The 20,459-nt window shown below is 40.8% G+C and overlaps 1 protein-coding gene across 1 annotated transcript in view; it reads right to left on the bottom strand.

Moving 5' to 3' along the window:
• LOC140246264 (dynein axonemal heavy chain 12-like) overlaps positions 1-20,459 on the bottom strand; it is a 67,500-nt gene that overhangs the window by 11,100 nt on the left and 35,941 nt on the right. The window contains exons 36-57 of the mRNA XM_072325726.1: positions 19,619-19,879; positions 18,783-18,975; positions 18,062-18,223; positions 17,261-17,455; positions 16,695-16,828; positions 16,101-16,344; positions 15,185-15,361; positions 14,252-14,473; positions 13,193-13,406; positions 12,247-12,415; positions 10,804-10,951; positions 10,203-10,348; positions 9,009-9,223; positions 8,403-8,595; positions 7,631-7,790; positions 6,897-7,102; positions 6,105-6,245; positions 5,067-5,081; positions 2,992-3,150; positions 1,602-1,746; positions 870-1,094; positions 6-185 (exon numbers count right to left, since the gene is read on the bottom strand). Coding sequence (XP_072181827.1) covers positions 6-185; positions 870-1,094; positions 1,602-1,746; positions 2,992-3,150; positions 5,067-5,081; positions 6,105-6,245; positions 6,897-7,102; positions 7,631-7,790; positions 8,403-8,595; positions 9,009-9,223; positions 10,203-10,348; positions 10,804-10,951; positions 12,247-12,415; positions 13,193-13,406; positions 14,252-14,473; positions 15,185-15,361; positions 16,101-16,344; positions 16,695-16,828; positions 17,261-17,455; positions 18,062-18,223; positions 18,783-18,975; positions 19,619-19,879 — 3,904 coding nt within the window. The remainder of the gene's footprint in view (positions 1-5; positions 186-869; positions 1,095-1,601; positions 1,747-2,991; positions 3,151-5,066; positions 5,082-6,104; positions 6,246-6,896; positions 7,103-7,630; positions 7,791-8,402; positions 8,596-9,008; positions 9,224-10,202; positions 10,349-10,803; positions 10,952-12,246; positions 12,416-13,192; positions 13,407-14,251; positions 14,474-15,184; positions 15,362-16,100; positions 16,345-16,694; positions 16,829-17,260; positions 17,456-18,061; positions 18,224-18,782; positions 18,976-19,618; positions 19,880-20,459) is intronic.

Genomic DNA, 20,459 nt, shown 5'->3' with positions numbered 1-20,459 from the left:
CATACCTTGTTTGACGGGTAGCTAGTGAGCCAGAGCCTGAACTCTGGGTGGACAGTCTCGGGGCTGAACTCCTCGCAGATCTTCTCCAGGGCAGACATCCAGGAGACGGCCAGATGGCAGTTCTGCAGCACCACCCAGGTGCCCTCCTTGACGGCCGACGTGATCAGCGCCGCAGCCACCGGTCCCTGCGGGTCAGGTGGGGGGGTAAAAACGAGACGTCATCACTGAAAAGGACCCTCCTTGCCATCTTATCACTGTCACTCTCTCTCACCCAATCCCTTTATCTTGTTCCATTGCAGGTGTCTTCTTTACATTTCGCTCTCACAAAGCTGCATAGATGGCTTACAACCTGCAAGCCAAGCTGTTTCTTAGGGCCCTCGTACATTGCCATCAAACATATTCAAAAATTCCCCCCCCCCCCCACTGAAGTTCTCTGCCTTTATATACATATTTGTCTTTGTATGATTCTCAAATGAATTCTTGGCAACAATGAACATACATTTGTAAATACTTGAGTTGTCTTCATTTGTACTGATGTCGAATGCTGAAAATGAGCAAACTCTAAATTATTCAATGGCAAAAAAAAAACCTTCGCAAATATATTCGTACTAAAAATTTCAGAGATATCATTTTTCTAAAAATTTCTTCATGTGAAGATACCGTCTTCAAGTCTACTATTTATTGCTCTTCACTTCAATGACACAAATGAAGGAAAAATAAAACAAAAATAAAAAGAAGGTACAATGTACCTCTTCAGATTTCAAATCCCTCTAGAGGGTGTATCATGAGCACCTACCATGCCACCATCACCCCTATACCCATTGTGTAATATCACGAGGAGGAATGCGTTAGTGGAATGTGTTACAAACCTGTCCTTGTCCAAGTGATATCGCATTGAATTTGTCCCCGCTGAAACCCTTGTCGTCAGCAAACTTGAGCAGCGCCGCCATGGGGTCGGCCCCGGGGGACAGCATGAAGATCAGCGGGGCGCAGGCGTGGGAGTCGGTGAAACTCTTGGCCAGGTCAAAGGGCGGCGGCTGCACAAACTTCTGGCCAAGCTTGCTCACCACAAAGTCTGTGACCAGTGGCAAGACCTGACATGAAGGCAAACAACAACAAAAACAACAATCAAAAGGTGAATTCATGCTAAAAAGCCATAGACAAAACAATTAAAGATGAATTCTTGCTGAAAAGCCATCAATATAGTTTACCACAAAAATTTGTTCCAATCCTAGAGGTGTGAAAATGCTTTGAAAAGAACAACTTGCCGGGAATAACATCTAGTCAAACTTGTTGAAATATAGCAGGAGACTGCAAGAGTTCAGGTGAGGATATCATGCATTTGCACCACTAAATGGAAACTATCGAAAAGGTAAAGAAATGTAACAATTAAGAATGTCCAGAAACTTCACATACTCAACTACACAAATTCTGTCTCCCGATATCTTTATACTCTACCCCAGAACACACAAACAAAAACTAGATAAACATTACTGCTGAACTCTTCTGGAAGTTGGCACTGGCCTGATGAGAAACATTTAAGAACTGTCAGTCATTCACGATGGACAGGGTCGTTAGATTTTTAGCAGACTTCCCCGTACCTTGTCTGGCCGCAGACATCTCACCACGATGGCCCTCTGGAAGTCTGTGAGTTTCTCCTGCCAGGGAGCCGGGAGAGGTTCCCTGTGTGGCTCCTTGCTCTCATAGAATGCCTTCCATTCTCCAAGGTGGTCCTGGAAACTATCCCTGTTCATATTTCCAGATGAAGAATAGTGAGATGAAGATGATGTACATGTGGGATATATCTGGGATCTTAAAGGGATTGTACAGTTTTGGTTGATACCTAATTTCAGGTTTCTAACAATTTTTGGTGAGATAATGAGAAACCTCTTATGAAATATGAAAGAGCATGTAATTTTATGAGGAATTCAATTTTATTTGATGAAAATTGGTTTTGAAATAGCCGAGATATCCAAAAAAAGAGCAATGCTAATAAAGTGTGGGACCCACACTTTATTACGATTGTTTTGTTTTAGTTTGTTTTTAGATGTTTCAGTCATTCCAAACCTGATTTTCATCAAATGAACTTTGAATTCATTTTAAAATGGTATGCTCTGTACTATATCATAAGTGTTTTATTGGTATCTTGCAAAAAGTTAAAAGCCCAATTCTCATCTCTACCAATACTGTACCATCCCTTTAAGGTTTTGATTATCTCTGCCAAAGATGCTTATGTTTTTGCCAGCATTGGTTTGCGTGTCTGTGTGTCTGTTTGTTTGTTTGTTTCTTCTGTCTGTTTGCAAATTAACTCAAAAAGTTGAGAAAGACTTGGATGAAATTTACAGGGAAAGTTGATGTTTATGCAGCACCATATATCACTTTGAAATCAAATGACTTTGACTTACAAGACTGATGGAAGAGATTGAGGGAAGCAAATGAAATAAAAGAAAGTGAAAACACTCAGAAACAAACTAAAGAGTTTTAAACCTAGAAATAATCAAAACGTCTAAAAATTATCACTATCTTTGATATGGTTGAGAATGGTCTCAGGACTGCCCTCCCCTAACAAAACCTGTTTTTATCCTATCAGCTTCAGTTTTCAACCTGCTTTGTAGTCAAATGGATTTTCCTCTAGACTCTCGTTGAATTGCAATACTGGTATCATCTTCCCCAGCAATGACTGGAGGCTCATAACTAATTTTTAGCTGCCTAGTTGTTGCCATGATAGTGGCGATTACTGTTCACCCAAAGTCTACCTATCTGTAATCAAGCATCTCAAATGGCCCCAGTGACAACCAGCTACTGCTACAACCAATTGTCTTTTCCATGTGAAATCAATCAGAAAATAATGCATCAGATATTACTATTCATACACATTACGTAGCATCACACTGGCAATCCACCTAGTGACTGATGTCAGATAGATAGGGCCTTTGAATAGAAGCGGCGCTTTCTCAATATCGGTTCAAACGGGCCCAGAGTCTGTCTCACCTGAAACCTTTGAAGGCAGCCATGTCACACATCCTGCACAGCTCGTCCCAGCTCTTGTCGGAGAGCCAGGAGGGGTCGGGGTTCTCCAGCTTGTTCTCCAGGCCCACGCCTCCGGTGAGGAAGAACATGGACTCCCCCTGGTCCATCTCCTTCTTGTCTCTGCACAGGCCACAGACAAACCAACCACATATCATCAATCATTTCTGCTTTCTTCTTGTACAATGTACGTCCTCTATTATTCATCTACGTCTAGCGGTATCCCCATTATGTTATGCATTTTGGCTTTATGTTATTGCACATACTCAAGTTTCAAGTTATCTATCTTCTTTTTTTTTCTTTTTGTTCCTTCACTTAAAACAGAAGAAAATTGCAAGACACCAATAAATAGATTTGAAGTTGAAAAAAAAGGGAAAAAAAATTCTCAACAGATAGAACTCTTATCTGATTCATCAATTCACATTTTGGATAGTAGTGGATAGATCATGACCTTCACTGTCATAGTTTCTGATATGTAATAGAATTTGTTCAGCTTGTAAACTGCTACAGGGTTTGGGCACAGGCTTTTTTGTTTTTTTTTTTGTTTTATTTTGTTTTATTTTTCAGGAAAAGCTATTTATTACGATGTGGCCTTGTACCACAGACAATATGTAGCAGTAGGGGATTACAGTTGCTGACCATGAAAATTAAAGGAAATTGCTCGCTTTTGTTTTTCACTTTTTACCTTAGTGGAATGTGTCAAGGTGTCAAACCAACAAACAATTCACTTTATTGGAAATACATATCTTCCTCAGGCCACCAGAAAATTAAAACCAGGTCTCAAGCCACTGGTGAAAATGGGAACAAACAAGGTTTTTATTCTGGAAATGACCCAGTATCAACCACCAAACACAAACAAACTCACAAGATTTTTCACTAAACACAACATTTTTAAAAGAATGAATGAATTACTGTTCAAACACCACTCAAGAGAAAAGTGTACAAGTGCACCTCTCTATTCCTTACAAGATTACACAAATCCTCAGAGGAGACTCAAAGTCTATTTGATTTTTCAATTAAACTTCTTTAACGAGTAAAGAGTGAATTACGGGAGGCATCTAAGGATGTACAAAAGAAGGACAGAATTTGACGAATATCAGTCGATGGAATCAGGCCTTAAAAGCTGACAAAAGTTCACAGAATATATTGTCATTGTGCAGAGATAGACTGCAAAAAGCGGAAACTTGAATACATTTCGTTTTTTGTGCGCTGGGCCAAACGCAGTACACCTTACTAGTTTGTCAGTTTGAAAATTATAGTATTTTTGTACATGACTGAAAGAGTTAAAAAAAAACTATTTGTGTGTTTTTACACTTGCCTGTGTTCAGTGGAACACAAAGTTCTTGAAAATTTCGACGCTACAAAATATCTCATATTAATTGCGATCCCCAACAGTTTAAAGCTTAGATACTTAAAAAAAAAAAAGCCGTAGCATAAATAAAAACCGTAACAAAACTTGAACATGACTATAGAGAGTTATAAAATCAAAAGTCTGTATGTTACAGGCTTTCAAGTCTTACAGACTGAAAAAAATCCCAACAAAACTATATATAATTTTTCTTTCATGTCATATTTGTTCAACTTCTACAGAGTAAGTTCAGCTTAAAAGTATAATGTCTTAAAGCTAAGTCCAATAACTTGCCAAACTTTCACAATGTTAGAAAACAGCAATCCCTAGCACAGAATCATAGCAAGACTCATCGAAATACGAATCTCATTCTCACAAAGTTAACATCAAACAAGTACAGGCAGAGTTAGATGAATACCACTAATCTAGCACAGAACCATAACATTTGATACCCCTTTTCACACTCACACACACACACACAGAGGAAGGAAAGTAATTAGAAAGAATCTCCTTTGCTTTAGTCAAGAAGTTGAGCAAAACTCCACTAATACACCCAGAAGACCCATTAAAAAAACAGACAGAAAAATGCACCAAACTATGCACAAACCAAAAACAAATCCACATTAGTGCTGTGTTACTGGAAAAGAACTCTGGTGTTAGTGTCAATAAATCCTGTTAAATTCACACTTACGTATCAGAGGCGGCCCTGTGAAAAAAAGAAGTGGATGTATTTCGATGGAGGGAAAAATAATGGCATGATACATGAAGACATGCGCAGATGTTGACACAGAAAATAAAGCATGATGCAAACAAACTAGTATGAAGTGACAGATGTCAGTTCAATAAATGAAAAATATCATGAACTTGGTCATCCAGTGGTGATCGAGATGTTGCATATAGTTGTAGATGAAGTATGTCATTTAGGTTACACTCTATGCACGACATTATGGCTACGTCTGTTCTCAGTCTATAATTCATTACGTGTAACTTTCGTACTTCTGATAATTATTTCAATCTGTAAGATATACATGTAAACAATCGAATCCATTGTGAAAATGACCTTGTGTACAAGTCTCATAAACAGTAGTAATGGTATGGAAACCGATGTGGTTGATTGATACGACAGGTGATGTAGACGTTCAAATGTAGACTAGTTTCAGATGAAGAAAGTGTGTAGTCTTCAGTACACTGTATTCAAATCGAGATGACAGTATATGAGATACATGCCAGAGTGATACAGCTAAAAGACATTACAATGCTGCAAAGAAAGCATCACACAGCTACAATGAAAGAAAAAAGTGGGCAAGACATTATTGCTCCATAATCAAGTAATATGATAGAAAACCATCATTCTCATGCTGCTGCCAAACCAATGACTGGCACATAGGCATAGAGTTCGCAGGTAGGTCAGCAGGAAAAGAAAACGGCAGGGGGAAATCTTCATGCATCATGTCACAACAAATATAGCAATGGTCTCAAATCCAAAAAGAGACGGCAAATTGATGAAGATTCATAGATATTGATAGTATGTATATGACATGGAGATGGGACTACTGAATTCTTGATGCATCATGTCACAACAAAGATATCAAAAGTCTCTAATCCGAAAGAAATGGCACACTAAGATTCGCAGGTATGGATAGTGCGCATATGACATGAAGATAGAGATAGAACTATTATCAATAATCTACCATTAATTTCTCTAAGGGTAGCTTTCAGCAACACTTACAAGAGGATGTTGATGCAGAGGAGATAGGAAAAGAGGAGTTTGTCCTTTTCAAACAGGGAGCGGCAGACGTTGCAGTAAAGGTTGTACGTGAAGTGGTCGGACAGATATCGGAGACGCCTCTCCAGGATCTTGGACTTGTTGCTGATTGAGAGAGGAAAAAACAACAACAAACAAACAGAAATTATACACAGTCTCTCAAATTTTAGACCCATGCATGAGTATGAGAAAATTGGATTCAAAGGGATTCTGGCATGTGATGATGTCTACACTCTAGAATCTCAGTCAATATATCTCATACTTTATTTCAGCATGCATGAACAAGTCTAATAGCTCCACCAAAAAAGAAAGTATTGCTTTATGCCTCAAAAATACGAAAGCGAAATCAAGACGTAAAGACAGAACATTGAAAATTGGTCATGGGAGAAGAAAAGGACAAATAAAAGAAAGGGGTGGACTGACGTGAAGATACTGAAAGGACACAGTTAAGATATTGGTGAAATGATTATAAATGAAAAAGAAAGAGGACTTAAATATGGAAGAGAAAGATATGAGGTTTGTTCAATGAACTTATTAGACAAAAGACCAACCTCATTTTTCCATCTTTTTTTCTTGCAATATTAATGATATATAGGCAAAAGATCTAATAAGCTTTGCACTAAATTTTCTGTATGAGAACAGATTAATTCATGAAATAAATTTGACTCCAAAAGAACATTTCTGTTTAAAATCGTGGAGGGCAGGAAGGAGAGTTCCCTTGCCTTGCATCTCATTTTTTTAGGTCTCTACACTCACCTGTCTGAGATGGAGTTGATGTAGAGGTTGACGAACCAGGTCAGGGAGTACTGGTACATGGGATCGATGTTGGGGAGGTCGGCGATGGAGAAGAAGAGCACGCTGGAGTGCTTGGCGATGGGGCGGTAGCCGGCGCGGGATTCGTTCAGCTTCTTCTCCGTTTCCTCGGCAATCTTCTGCTTCTTGGAGATCTCGTCCGAAAGCACCTAGAGCACATTTTGAAAAAAGAAAAAGAAAAGAGAAACGCATGAAATCAGCAGTTGCATTATCACACATTGAGTGTTAAATGTGAACGGGAATATCTACGAGTTCACAATAGCATAATTGATGGTACGCTTTGACAAGGCTAACGTGAATTCACTTGCCAAGTGTGAATGGGGCTAATTCACTACTATTTTTCTTAAAAGCTCATGTCAAACTGCAATACTTATTGGACTGCATAAAGGCTAGAAAGGTACAGTAATTATACTTGTATGACGGACTGCCAATCAATAAAACCATCTGCATCACTGTTTGCAAATGCATTTCAGTCTTACGGTTTCTGTCTTATGTGAATTATATCCAATGTGCCTGCTTAGTGGAAAGGCTTTTGGGTATACATCTGCTAGATTGCTTGAGCAGTCACCTAAATTAGCCTTCTTTGTGCAAGTACGTACTATTCAACTCTTTTGAATTCAAATCAAACTTTTATTTGAAAATTAGATCAGCACGTGTAGGGTCAAACGGGGACGCACCTTGGACGAGTCGAGGACCAAGATGGCGCTCTCATCCTCCAGGATGTTGCCTTCGGAAGAGGAGAGCGTCTCCAAGATCTTATCCTCAATCTCCTTCAGCTGCTTCTTGTTGGCAGCACTCTGCAGGATGAGGGCTTGCCGTTCCTCCTCCAACTCCGGCCTGGGCGAAGGAGGGAAAAGTAGGCGTGGTTGAATCGATGTCTCTTCCTCAAACAGGTATCAAAACCTTATTCCTTCGAACTAAACCTTGAGGAAAATCTAAAAGTCATGCCATAAATGTTTTGTGTACCAAAAAGACATCAGAAGCAAATCCTGATAAAAAGAGATGTACAAAAAGTACATGCCGGCAGTCTGAACTGATTGTGATTTTGTGTTTTGAGACATAACATGGGACTGAAGACCTATATCTAATTGTATCCATCCATACTTTTAACAGAGTGAAAAACAAGTTTTGAAGGACATATTGATACATTCATTCAAACACAGCCATCCCCCAGCTTTTTCCCCTTATGATGAAGAAGCATGAACTACAGGTAAGACAACTTTCCAAACTTTTATTTCTTGTCCCCCTCTGCCCTATCCGCTCATCTACAGATGAAATTAGAATGCTTTATCTTCAAGTGGCAGTAAAGGCTCCCCTTCTCCACCACACCCATGACCCCCCCATCCCTCCCCATCCCGCCTCCCCCAACAAAATCAGAATGTGTTAGCTTCACATGGCAGCAAAGGCTACTCTTTCCCACCACACTCTATAAACCCCCCAGGGACTGACCTCTCCTTGGCGACCACGATCCCCAGCAGCTGGTCCTCCAGACCGTCCGGCGTGATCATGAAGTTGAGGAGAGAGACCTTGACGGAGAGCTCGGGCAGGTAGTGGGGGTTGCGCAGCTTGGTGGTGATGTAGAAGCGGAAGTCCTGGGAGTATTCTATCACGCTCTCCCCAAGCTTGATGCAGTCAATACCACCTGGTATAGAAGGCAGTTATTGGAGGGGGAAATGTTCACAGAAATTTTGTTTGGTGCAAGGTTTTGTACATGATCCTCTACTCTGCATGTCTTTACTTGGAATTTTAGACCCTGATCATGTAAATTCTGTGCATTAAAAGGGAAAATAATGTGCTAGGAGTAGGGTCTGTCTGTGATACCGCAATGGATAATCTTGCACGACGCTAAAATGATAACAATCATTAGAAAATGTTTGTTTTTATACTGTATACATACCAGTATCATGCGATTAAACATCTCACTTCACTTGACAGATTTTGACTGTCTGACTTCACTGAAAACACTGTGTATGCAAACCTCACCATTCCCATGGGTGCTATACAAAGACATAACAGGACATTCATTCGACTTTCAGACATTCTTTGAGAACCCACCTTGTTTGAAGGTCTGTTTGAGGAGGAGGGGTTCTAGAGATGGGTCCAGCTCCTCCCCAACGTTCTCCAGGAGGAGCGGGGTGCCAAACTGGATGCAGTTCTCCAAGGTTCGCATGTAGTCACTGTCGGTCAGCTTGATGACCGACAGCTTGTTGTCCTTCTCCGAGTTCTTCACCCACTTGTTGGCCTGGCCTTGCGGGTCAATCATTAGCGGCCTGAAGAATGAGAAGGAATGGTCAGTGGGGTCAACGACATTAGTGACTGACTTAACTGAGGTGGGTCCTTCTGCAGTTTAGAGCAACATGGTAGCCAACAGGCTCCTTACACAACGAGAAGATAAATTATATAAACTCATGTTGCTACATAGGAAAACTGCAATGGATTATCTGAAATGGATTAAAAAAATCAGTGTTCTGCATTGAATAAACCAAAGTTTGCACGACATATCCAAACTGATGGCTCTTCCAGCTGCTTAACTCCAACATTTAATGTGGAAACATTCATTTCTTGAAATCACATCCCCCCAAAAAGAAAAACAAAACTAGAGAAGCACTCTGAGAGTGCAGACCTCCGCCAAGCATGCAGCTCATTTTCACTACTGATCTTGTTCCATAGAGATATCAGTGATTTCCATCACCCATACGTACTTGTGCTGAAAGTTGCCCGATTTCCCAATAAAGAAGCCTTTGTTACGTCATAAACCCTCAGCTGCATGGCGCGCCTCGCCCTAGCACAAACTAGAGCATGCACTTTAGTGCACGCATGCAAGCCTCAAATATGCGCAGCCTGAACTCCCAAGTTCATTGACCCTACCTGCCAAAATATAAAAAATCCTTCATAAATTCCCCCAAAATTCTTGGATCACTACCAAAATTTAATCATCTGTTACTTGTATCATTCAAAACCTTTCCTGCAAGTTTCATCCAAATCCGTTAACTACTTTTTGAGTTATTTTGCACACGGACAAACAAACAAACAAACGAACAAACGAACACACAAACCAACGGTAACGAAAACATAACCTCCTCCCTTGGCGGAGGTAAGAAGGAAAGCTGACGAAAAAAAAAAACCCAAAACAACTGAATGAGAAGAGAAGAAAAAGCAGTGAATAAGAGTAAGAGGAGAAGAGAAAAACATGTGCAAGAAATGATAGCTGCTCTACCAAACAACACACAGCTAGACTGGATAACTCACCATCTCCTTGCGTTGTCGACGATGACACCGTTGTCAATGGAGAAGTTATCTGTGGGGAGGCCAGCAATGTTCCAGGCGCGGATTTTGATCGGCTCGCCGAGGGTGTTACTCAGGGAGAATGAACTGGAGCAAGGAATTTCTTTCTCCTGCATGGACAATAGAGTCATTGAGACATTCTTACTATCAAATAATTGCTATCACATGATTTTTTTTAGGGGGCTTTACATCCTATTTAGGCTGTGATCCTAAAAAATTTCCAAAACTCTTCTACTCATACACATACCACACACACACACCAAAATTTGTCTTTTCCATAAAATTTTGCTTCATGTCACTGACCATACATGATGCAGTTATCCAAAAATACACACGCCTTTTTTCCTTCAATCTGAATGTTCACAAGAGAAAATAAATCAGATAAAATGTATACCATGTTCCACGGTAAGCAAAGACCATAATAAAAGATTGAGGTTGACTGTGGTTTGGCAGTAGTTGAACTGTCGGGTGGTAAAAGGCCAACGTTCTACCGCCATGGAAGCCTTCAAAGTTGAACTGTCATGATCGTCTGAAATGCCTACAGCGGGAGGCTTGAACCACTGACCTTGCACACTGCGCTCCAGCCATTCGTGCAGGTTGACCGGAAGGAAGAGGTGAACGCCCCCAGGTAAGCGATGACACCCGAGGAGATCAGGACGTCACCGATGAGGTTGTCATAGATGTCCTGGAGGTTGGCGGCAGCAATGGTCCATCTGAACAGAAAGGTAGATAAAACACCAAATTCCTTAAAATTGTTTATTTTCAAACAAAGACCTAGATCATCTTATTCCTCCATTCAGCACTTCTATTCCTCGTCCTTACCATTCAATATTTTTGCTTTGTGAGCTCATCAAAGCTACATTACACAATTACAAGCGGGTACGCTAATGCACGATATGTCCAACTGCCTTGTCTCACTGATGAAACGATTGAAAGTATACATCAAAGTATGTTCATTTACTACTAAATTCTCCGAACACACCAATTGCTGAAAAGCCACAAATGAGATTAAAGGGACTGTACAGTACTGGTTGAGGTGGGGATTCATGTTTAGAACATTCTTAAGTGAGATAATGAGAAACCTCTTATGAACTATGAAAGAGCATGTAATTTTAAGAAGGATTCAACGTTAATTTGATGAAAATTGGTTTTCAAATGGCTGACATATTGAAAAAAGTGATAATAATAAAAGGCGACAGGCCACGCCTTTTATTAGGATCTCTTTGTTCTACCTTGTTTTTAGATATCTCAGCTATTTCAAAACCGATTTTCATCAAAAAAACTTTTGATACCCCTTAGAATTGCATGCTCTTTGACATCTCACACGGTGGTTTCTGAATATCTTGCAAAACGTTAAAAGATAAATCTTCATCTCGACCAGAACTGTACACACCCTTTAATCAAGCATTACTTAGTACACAAACATCTTAATACAAAACATCAAGTCCAGATCAATCTCCACAACTCTGTCTCCACTATGGACACTCTATCATCATGACATTCAAATTGATTCAGTGATAAAGGATTGCTTAAACTCGCTCAAGGCAAAGGGAATGAGCAGGACTGACTCTTGACAGAGGTCTATCACCATGTGCCACAGTTTGAACATCATGGTTGAAAACCTTTTTTGTTTCTCTAGAAAGTACCATCATTAAATTTGTGGGTGACAAACACAATTTTATGCAACTAAGATGCTATTACTTCAGACACCGGGCAGAATCAGATGAAATGAGGCTTTCGGCAATCTGGATCTGATTTAGTACACTGAAAAACTCTGGATAGAATATTACTCAGCACTGTGATGCACGTGGGAATGTGCATCTAATCATAATGGAGGTGATGCTGGAGTGCATCCTTGAATGTATTAGGATTAAAGCAATTATCACAATCATATTGAAAAGCATTATAATATGATAAGAGTCTCATTATCATTTTGTATGAACACGGCTTAAAGTTTATTTCTTAAAAAAAAAAAAAAAAAGACGCCTGGAGGATTTTCTCCTCTCACCTCTCTTTCTCGCCCCCGAGACCACCAATGAGCTTCTCCGCCCTCTCCAGCTTCTTGGCGCAGAGGTCCACCTGTTTCTCCAGCTGGTCCTTCTTGTCGGTCATCTCCTGGAACTGGTCCTTCAGGTTCTGCAGGCGGTCCTCCACTGCCTTCAGCTCCGCCCGCTTGGCTGTTGGGGTTTAAAGAAGAGTCATTTGCCACAATGTGCTGAATATAGACATAATACTGTTATTGCTTTTCACTGTCATTGTTGCTGTGTCCCTTGCAGCAACATCTGTCATTGTCAGATATATGTTGCTGCTGAGTGTTTGGAGTAATTTGCGCATTTATATGATCACATCAATGAAGCATGTCTGTTACACATTTGAGCATGTGATGTGCAGTTACAAAATTTCTGCACTTGGTCAATTTGATAATGATACAACAATTTTAAACATTGCATTTGATGTTTGCGTATATCTCAGTGGGAAAGAAATAATCAAAATCTATACTTCTTTTCCCCTTCTAAACCCTTCATTATGGCATAAAGTAAAGACAGCCTTTGAGACAAAACAACTGTATACTTGATACCGCTGGTTCCTATGAAGTGTCTAATGCTACTGTAAAACCAGAAATGGACGTGTGCATGAAACTTTTACAAATTTTGTGAGGAGCCACAATTAGCAAAAATAAAATGCATGTAAAAGTTTTCGTCTATACAATCCAGTATGCATAGTATACTCATCATTCTTTCATTGCCTGCAATTAGTGAAAGTTTCATTCTGCAAACAAGGCCGTCAGCTCCAATATGCCAAAGTTTCATGCCGCGAATGTTTCTGTTTTGCAGTATGCAGTAATGATAAGATGTGTCCGCATTCAGCACTCGTACAGAGTGGATTTAGCGCAATATAAATTCATATCATAATTATTATCATTATGTGGACAGAGTGTGATATCTCTCTCTCACCATTAAGGATCGACATGGTGGTAGCTAGGGACTCCTCAGCCTCCTTCAGCTTCTCCTTCTTTGGAGCCACCACCTTGGCCACCCGGTCGTACACCTCCATGGCCATCACCCACTTACACAGGCCCTCGGCAGCCGAGGAGGCCTTGGCCACCTTGGCCGGGTCAAACTCGGGGTTGGTGATGAACTCTGTGCGGATCTTCTTCATGGTAGGCACCTATTTGGAAAAACCACACACACAAAAAAAAATGTGTATGAGTTTACAGTCTATTTATTTTGCATGACCTAAGTGCAGTTTCCTAACCTAGGAGAAGATGCATGCATTGATTCTTGTATTTCACGTTTAGGAGCTACTGCTTAATATTTCTTCCCAAACCTTTAAACCAGAACATCAGATAGTTATGACATCCATTAAGCGTTAATTTGTATCAATTTCATGCACTATCATGTATTTGTTGCAGTTTTAATTGATAGACTGAATATACAGCAGACAGTGCACAGTGAGTGGCAGCTCTTGGTTCAAAAACTGCAAGGACTTGAAATAATTAGATAAGCAGATTTGAAGTCCAATTTGAACAAACATATGATTTTTACAGTTATTGCTTAGAAATGGTGAGAAGCACATGAAACATGATGTCTTTTTTCACGCCAGCAGGAAAATGAGAAGTTTTAAATACCTTAAGATATAGGTAAGCCACTTCACTTGAATATGAGAACTGACACACATAATATGTTACCTACAATTTATCATTTAATTGGGAAACTTTGGAGCAAACAGCTCTATTCACAAACTGATTTTTAAACATCACAATCACTATATGCAGCAAGAAACACTACACAGCTGAAATACTCAACTTTTCAAGACAAAGGTAAGAGAAACACCATGATACATTTCATTTTCACTAAAGACTAGTCTTGTAGCTTAACATTTACAAGAAGTTCAAGTGACTTATATACCTCCAGAATATGTCACAGTATTCCTGGATAATTTTTGTATGGATTTTCTTTTTCATTTTGGTCATTTAATTTGAAATATTAAACAAAATATAGAGTTCTGTATACCGGAATGTTGTCTTTATCATAGGTCTTCAGCATGTTGAGGAAGTTCATGTCTCCAACCAATTTCTTGGAGGGTCCCCAGTAGTCCAGGATCTTTCCTCCAGTACCCGCGGGGTCGTTGATCTTTTCGGGCTTGATGTCCTTCATTACGCAGACAGCTGACATGACCAGCTTCACGCCGGATGGTGGGTTCTTCATTGTCTTCACCACGGCAATGTCAGCAGGCTGCAAAGTTTAGGACAACAGGGCATGATGGGTTAAAGAGCAGGTTCGTAGCAAGAAATAAGTTACAAAAGACTCCAGACCTGACCAGAGGGTTTGTATGATAGATGTGGCCTGGTTATCACATTTAGAACAATATCCCAAATCCTACAACATTGAGAGTGAAAACATCAGTCTTGTGAAGAATATCGGCAACCATAGATAGGTCTTATGATGTTTCTATCACTGTACTTGATGAAGCTCAGCAGCAGCAGCAAGCGAAACATCGTATCTATGGGCTATCTGCAATTAATCTTCACGAAACAGACAATCATTTTCACCCCAACCTCTAGGGTTCAACAGCTAAGGTCAATATCTTCTAAATTATCCCAGACAGTTGCAGATTTTTTTTTTCTTATATCTGGTCCAATTTCTATTCTCAGGCCGCCCAAAATGTGACATTTCTTGTAAAAATGTAGCATGCTACTAGTTTGTGCTAAGAATACTAGTCTAGTAGTTTAAAGTTAGATATTTATTCAATTTACTTCTACTTTCTATCAAAACTTTGGACATCTTCCATACATGGCAATACACAAGAATTTTCTTTGTATAGAAATTATTAAAGCATAATTCCTATGTCCCAGTTACTGTTTGTCATACCACACAAGTAATCATGTCAAGCTAGGAGCCATCCCTTTTATGGATCTCATGTCAAGAGAGAAAGGATGAAGATACCTTCAAGGTATTGAGAGCAGCAAGGGCAGCCTCAAGTGCAGGGATGGCCTCGGCCAGATCACTCTCGCATTCATCCTTGAGGGCCTGGGCTGCGGCTGCCTGCTCATTGGCCGACGCCTCGTCCTTCTTGACGATCTCGCTTGTGGCCTGGACTTCTACTGACTCCTTCGTAATCACCTGCACAGGGACAAGAAACAAGGCGATCTCTGACTTATGATGTAGTTCATGAGACATGTGAGATGGAGCTATTCATTGATGGTGTACCCATGATATACAGTGTACACAAAAATTGCAATAGTTACACACTAGAAGCAGAGAAGCACAAGTGTGTAAAGTGTAATTCCATGATAATCATAATCATAATTATAATCATATGAACAATGTAAAGTGTGAAAAGTAGAAACTGGAGGCACCAAAACAAAGAACGCACAATAATCTCTCAATTCTATATAGATTTCATGAACATTTACTCCTACATGCATAGTTCTTAACTCCAGAACCCAACCAAGTTTGCAAAGTTTAAGTTCTCGAGGTTTATGCTGTCTGGACACACACAACTGAATTTTTGTGAAATCTGTCACAAGACCAATCCATTGCAGTGCATCCGAAGCGCGTGTTCATTGCAGTGCCTCCATAGCGTGCATTCATTGCGATATATGTGTGTGCATTGTTACGTCACAATCATTAGCTGTCAGATGGTACACACTTATTAATTCTACACTATGTTGTGCATGCACATCAGTGACCCAAGCTTCCAGAACCGAAACTTCAAGAAGTTTGGCCGCCAGTGTGGATGGACGAGCAAACTTTGCAAAGACTTCTCAAAGTTAAACTCTGCTATATTTTACCAGTGTGACTGTGGCTACTGCCTCTGTCTCTGTCTCTCCCACACAAGGGACCTCCATTTTCAACTCACCTTCATCATTTTCTCGTTCTCCTCCGCGGCGACCACCAGCTTGGGCTGGAGCTCCTTCAGCTCCACCTGCATCTCGCCCACCTGGTTCTCGGCAAACTTCAGCTTCTCCAGGCCCACCACGTAGCGGCGCTTGGCCTTGGCGATCTCGTCCCGCTTCTTGCCCAGCAGCGTCTTGAAGGCCGAGATCAGCTCTAGGTACGAGGTCGGGGTCACATAGTTGTGTCTGCCGAGCTCCTCAAAGAACCTGAGGTACACAGGGAAGCAAGTATGACATGATATCACCAAATTCTTTCTCAGGACAATTTATAACACAACTCCCTTTTTGCATTCCTTTGATATTTTCTCCTTTTTTTTTGGGGGGGGGGGGTGGGGGGGGGGGGCTTGCACATAAATCAGAAATGCTAAACATGTTCTTCCAGTTTGTATTTGCACAGTAACATTACATGGATAATTGCAGTCTATAGAGTCAATGATTGCTTTAGTAATAACAAAGCAGCATATCTTCAAATAGAGTAGACCTGTAATTTTCTAAACATGGTGCAGAATGTTGACAGTCCATGATATGTGATTTCCAGAGGAAGGACGATGACTCACTTTTCAGACAGATTCCTGGCACTGGTGTGGAAGCTTTTACAGATGTGGACCACGCTACCACGCTCCTCCTCCTCCATCTCCACAGTCTCCAGGAACTTGTTGGCCACCCTCTCCAAGGCATCTTCAGGCCACGCCTTGCAATGGAAGACAACATAATTAATGCAGATAAGTATGTGGGAGCAGCTTGTGTAGTTTGGATCGCTTACAACAAATGATACACAACTGAAGGACAGCAGCATACATGCTCATTTAAATTTGATAACCTGTTCTTCTCACACCAATATGCATGTAGACTGTACCGGAGTTTCTTCACAGATGCTGTAGTACGTATCAACGTTGCACATGGGTTAAACTTTCCAAACCCCTGTTCAAGATCTCTTGAAGAAAATAATCTAATTCAACCAATTCATACATCTCACAAAACCAAGAATGACAAAAAGAAAGTAAAAACCCTCAATAGCTACTGAGTCCACAAGAAAGTACATTAGTTTACAGCTATTTTAACTGAATGAAGGCTACTGTATCTGACTCATTGAATCCCCCTGCAGACGTAAGTGTGGACCAACCTGGAACCAATCAATGGTGCAGCAGTTGATGAGGGAGGGGAACTGGCGCAGGCGGTTCCTGAAGGTGTTACCGATTGGGGAGAAGGCGATGATGATGTGGAGGTTCTCCTTGCAGCGGTTGACGAAGAAGGCGAAGAGGGCGAGGGGACTGAAGTCGGCATTCTTGTCGCCTGCCTGGGCAACTGGTCTGACAGCCTGTGATTTGAGTAAAGTATGGGAAACACAATCAGTGTGGACAATGGTAATTGATTAGATAACTTGCATATCAAATATCACAATCTACAAAGAAAGGTTCAAACAGTGCTGCAATATGTGTGCTACAGAAGCAAAAGTTCAGCAATGACATCAGTGCAACTACATTAGACCAAATTGTTTATTCTTTTCACTTAAAAATGCATAAAGCTTGACAGAAGTACCTTTGTGTCTCTCAATATTAAATACGTGAAGTTTATTTACACTCATACCAGAGCAAAGGTCTAGTATTCATTTACATGACAAACAATTTACTTTTTAAATGTGATTAAAGAGTACCATGGTAGTGGACTGCATAAAGATAGAGATGACTGCCTTTTCTCTGAATAGATGTTTGATGAAAAAAAATTTACTAGAAAGCAAAAGAAAGAACATGGTAATAGCAAAAAGGAATATCCACCACATGAGCCCTGTTCGTAAGAACCTGCATAACTCATGTAACATAACATAAATTGGAGTCACTATAGCAACAGCTAGACATATAAAGGCCTGAATGGCTGTTGCTAAGCTGACACCATGGTATCTCAAATATGAATGCTGCCTGCTCACCTCAAGAAGCTCCTGCTTCTCGTCCACGGCGTAGAGGTTTGGCACCTCGCCTGTATTGAGGAGGTTGTCAATGTCCTCAAGGAAGGACTCCTCCTTGATCTGTGTGTCTGTGATGAGGAAGGCTGTGGGCTTACCCAAGGCACCGGCATTTTTCAGCAGGGACTATCAAGGAGGCGAGAGCAGGGTGCACAAGTTTAGTTCCACAGTCAAGGTAGATAGTGATCACTTCGCTTATATTGTGTACGTTACCAATGTATTGCATGTATCTCTCAGAACCTGCTATACAATGTAGTTTAGCTTTGGGATAGAAAGCAGTCTGTGCCACAGGAATGTGAAACTGTTCTTCACCAGGAAATGCAACTTAACCTCAGGATGACACAGATTTTCCTCAGTTCACATTTTATCTCTTTGAATGTGTCAAGTTCTATTTCAACATCTATACAAATCTAAAATCAATTTCAGGTGAGATCATATCTGTCATTATTCCATTATCAAGGAGGTGAAATTAAGTATGCCTTGCCTAATAGTACATACACACACATACAACTCGAGCATCAGTTTGTGGCAATTCAAAATTTCCTTTGGGAAATTTTGAAACAACACTCTACAATAATTTCAGGTGCAATAATATCATACAATTCTGTAAGGCATGGAGGCTATGAATAAATACCACTACAGCTGGTGAAAAAAAAATATGAAGGTGCCAGCTTCAACATCTCACCTTGAGGTCTTCCCGCCACTCGTTCTTGCCGTAGCTCTTGGAGATCTCGGGCTGGAAGAGGCTGAAGCCGGCCATGTGGGCGGCCAGTCGCGTGAGGGACTGTCGTCCGCTTCCCCCTACACCCACCAACATGGCGTTCCCTCCTGGCTGCTTCAGCACTCGACTGATGCGGGACAGGTGCTCCAGAACATATCTGCAATATCATGTTTCAACAGAGACATGAATAGTTAATTTGTGTTTGCTTATTCCAACACCATCAGAGATATTTCTTTGTCTCAGACAGTAGGAATGGACACATAACCTTACTTGATTGCTTTGTATTACTTGTATTTGTTAAGGTGTCCTTTTACATGACAAAAGAAGTGAAGGTTTCCCCCAAAGAATAAGTGGGAACAGCTTATTGTACGTCAGCATAAGCCATGCTTTGCTTCCAAAAACCACTAAGGTCCCAATTATCAGCATGATTCCATCTGTAGCTCATACTTACCGTGTTCTTATCACACCAGTCATCCTACCATCAGTATCAGAAAAATATCAATAAAGTACAATTTCACTGAGGTGCAGTGTACATCTGGATTAATTACTTTAATCTATGAGAACTACCCCCTCCCCCCCAAAAAAAAAAAAACACAAACAAACAAACAAACAAAACATTAAATGACTCCATTGAGGAAGAAAGGTCAATGACCACACTGCCTTCAACCTGGGTAATTAAAATATTGGGAGTGTTCAAGGCGGAGGAGTTTCGGGGGTGGGGGAAACCATAATATGGGATTTATAGCTGACGGAGGAACACAATTTGGAGTCGGGCTCTGCAACACAAAACAAAGGCTTACCGGAAGATGACAAGGTTCATTCCGGTCTTGTGCATCTGGTTGTACTCATCCAGCTGATACTCCACCACCTTGTTGAACTCCTCCACCGACTTGACCTCCTCGTACATCTTGTCCTCGTCCTCTGCCTCAGGGTTCATGTAGTCGCCGAACATCAGCGAACGCATGTTGTCCTGCTTGATGCCCCGCTTGTCCGGGTCCAGGTGCTCGAAGACCGCCTCAAAGCTGTCCTTGAAGACATCCTTCACCAGGGTCTGACACAACCTAATGGGATTGAGAGAGAGAGAGAGGTGTCAAAGGTCACAGCTTGAGAAGGTGAGCACTGATACGAATCAAGACTACGACATCTCATCATATCAATGGGACTAAAGGGAAGATGGCTGTTATCATGAATCCTGAGAGCTGTTAGGTCGTGCGGTCTAATGAGCATGATAATGTCACCTTCCTGTGCACTGCTAAATAGGCTTACTGAATTTTGAAGAACTAAGGATTTTCTGGAGAAAAACAAACATTAACTATAATTGATACGCTTCATCAAGAAGAGAGTAGGCTTTCAGAATACATGCATAAACAGTGTGATTTCCCCTTGCTTGTTTCCTACTTACAAGCTGAATTTAGCCACTGGTCACCTGTCCAACAGACTTAGTGAAGCTAAAATGGGATAACTCAAGAGCGACTTTAATTCTGTTGCCACCAAGGAACTTTATACTACACAAGTTGGACCAATGGGACCAATCAAAGCCAAAAAGAAAACACATGTACCAGCAAAATCTTGAACTATTACCACTTACACTGAGTTAGTGACAATTAACCTCTTTTTCTGTCTCACAAGGAGTATTCATGA

Source organism: Diadema setosum, chromosome 2, assembly GCF_964275005.1.
Source record: "Diadema setosum chromosome 2, eeDiaSeto1, whole genome shotgun sequence".
Lineage (NCBI taxonomy): Eukaryota > Metazoa > Echinodermata > Echinoidea > Diadematoida > Diadematidae > Diadema > Diadema setosum.
Note: the sequence above shows the minus strand (reverse complement) of the source record. Positions and strands in the feature narration are given on the sequence as shown.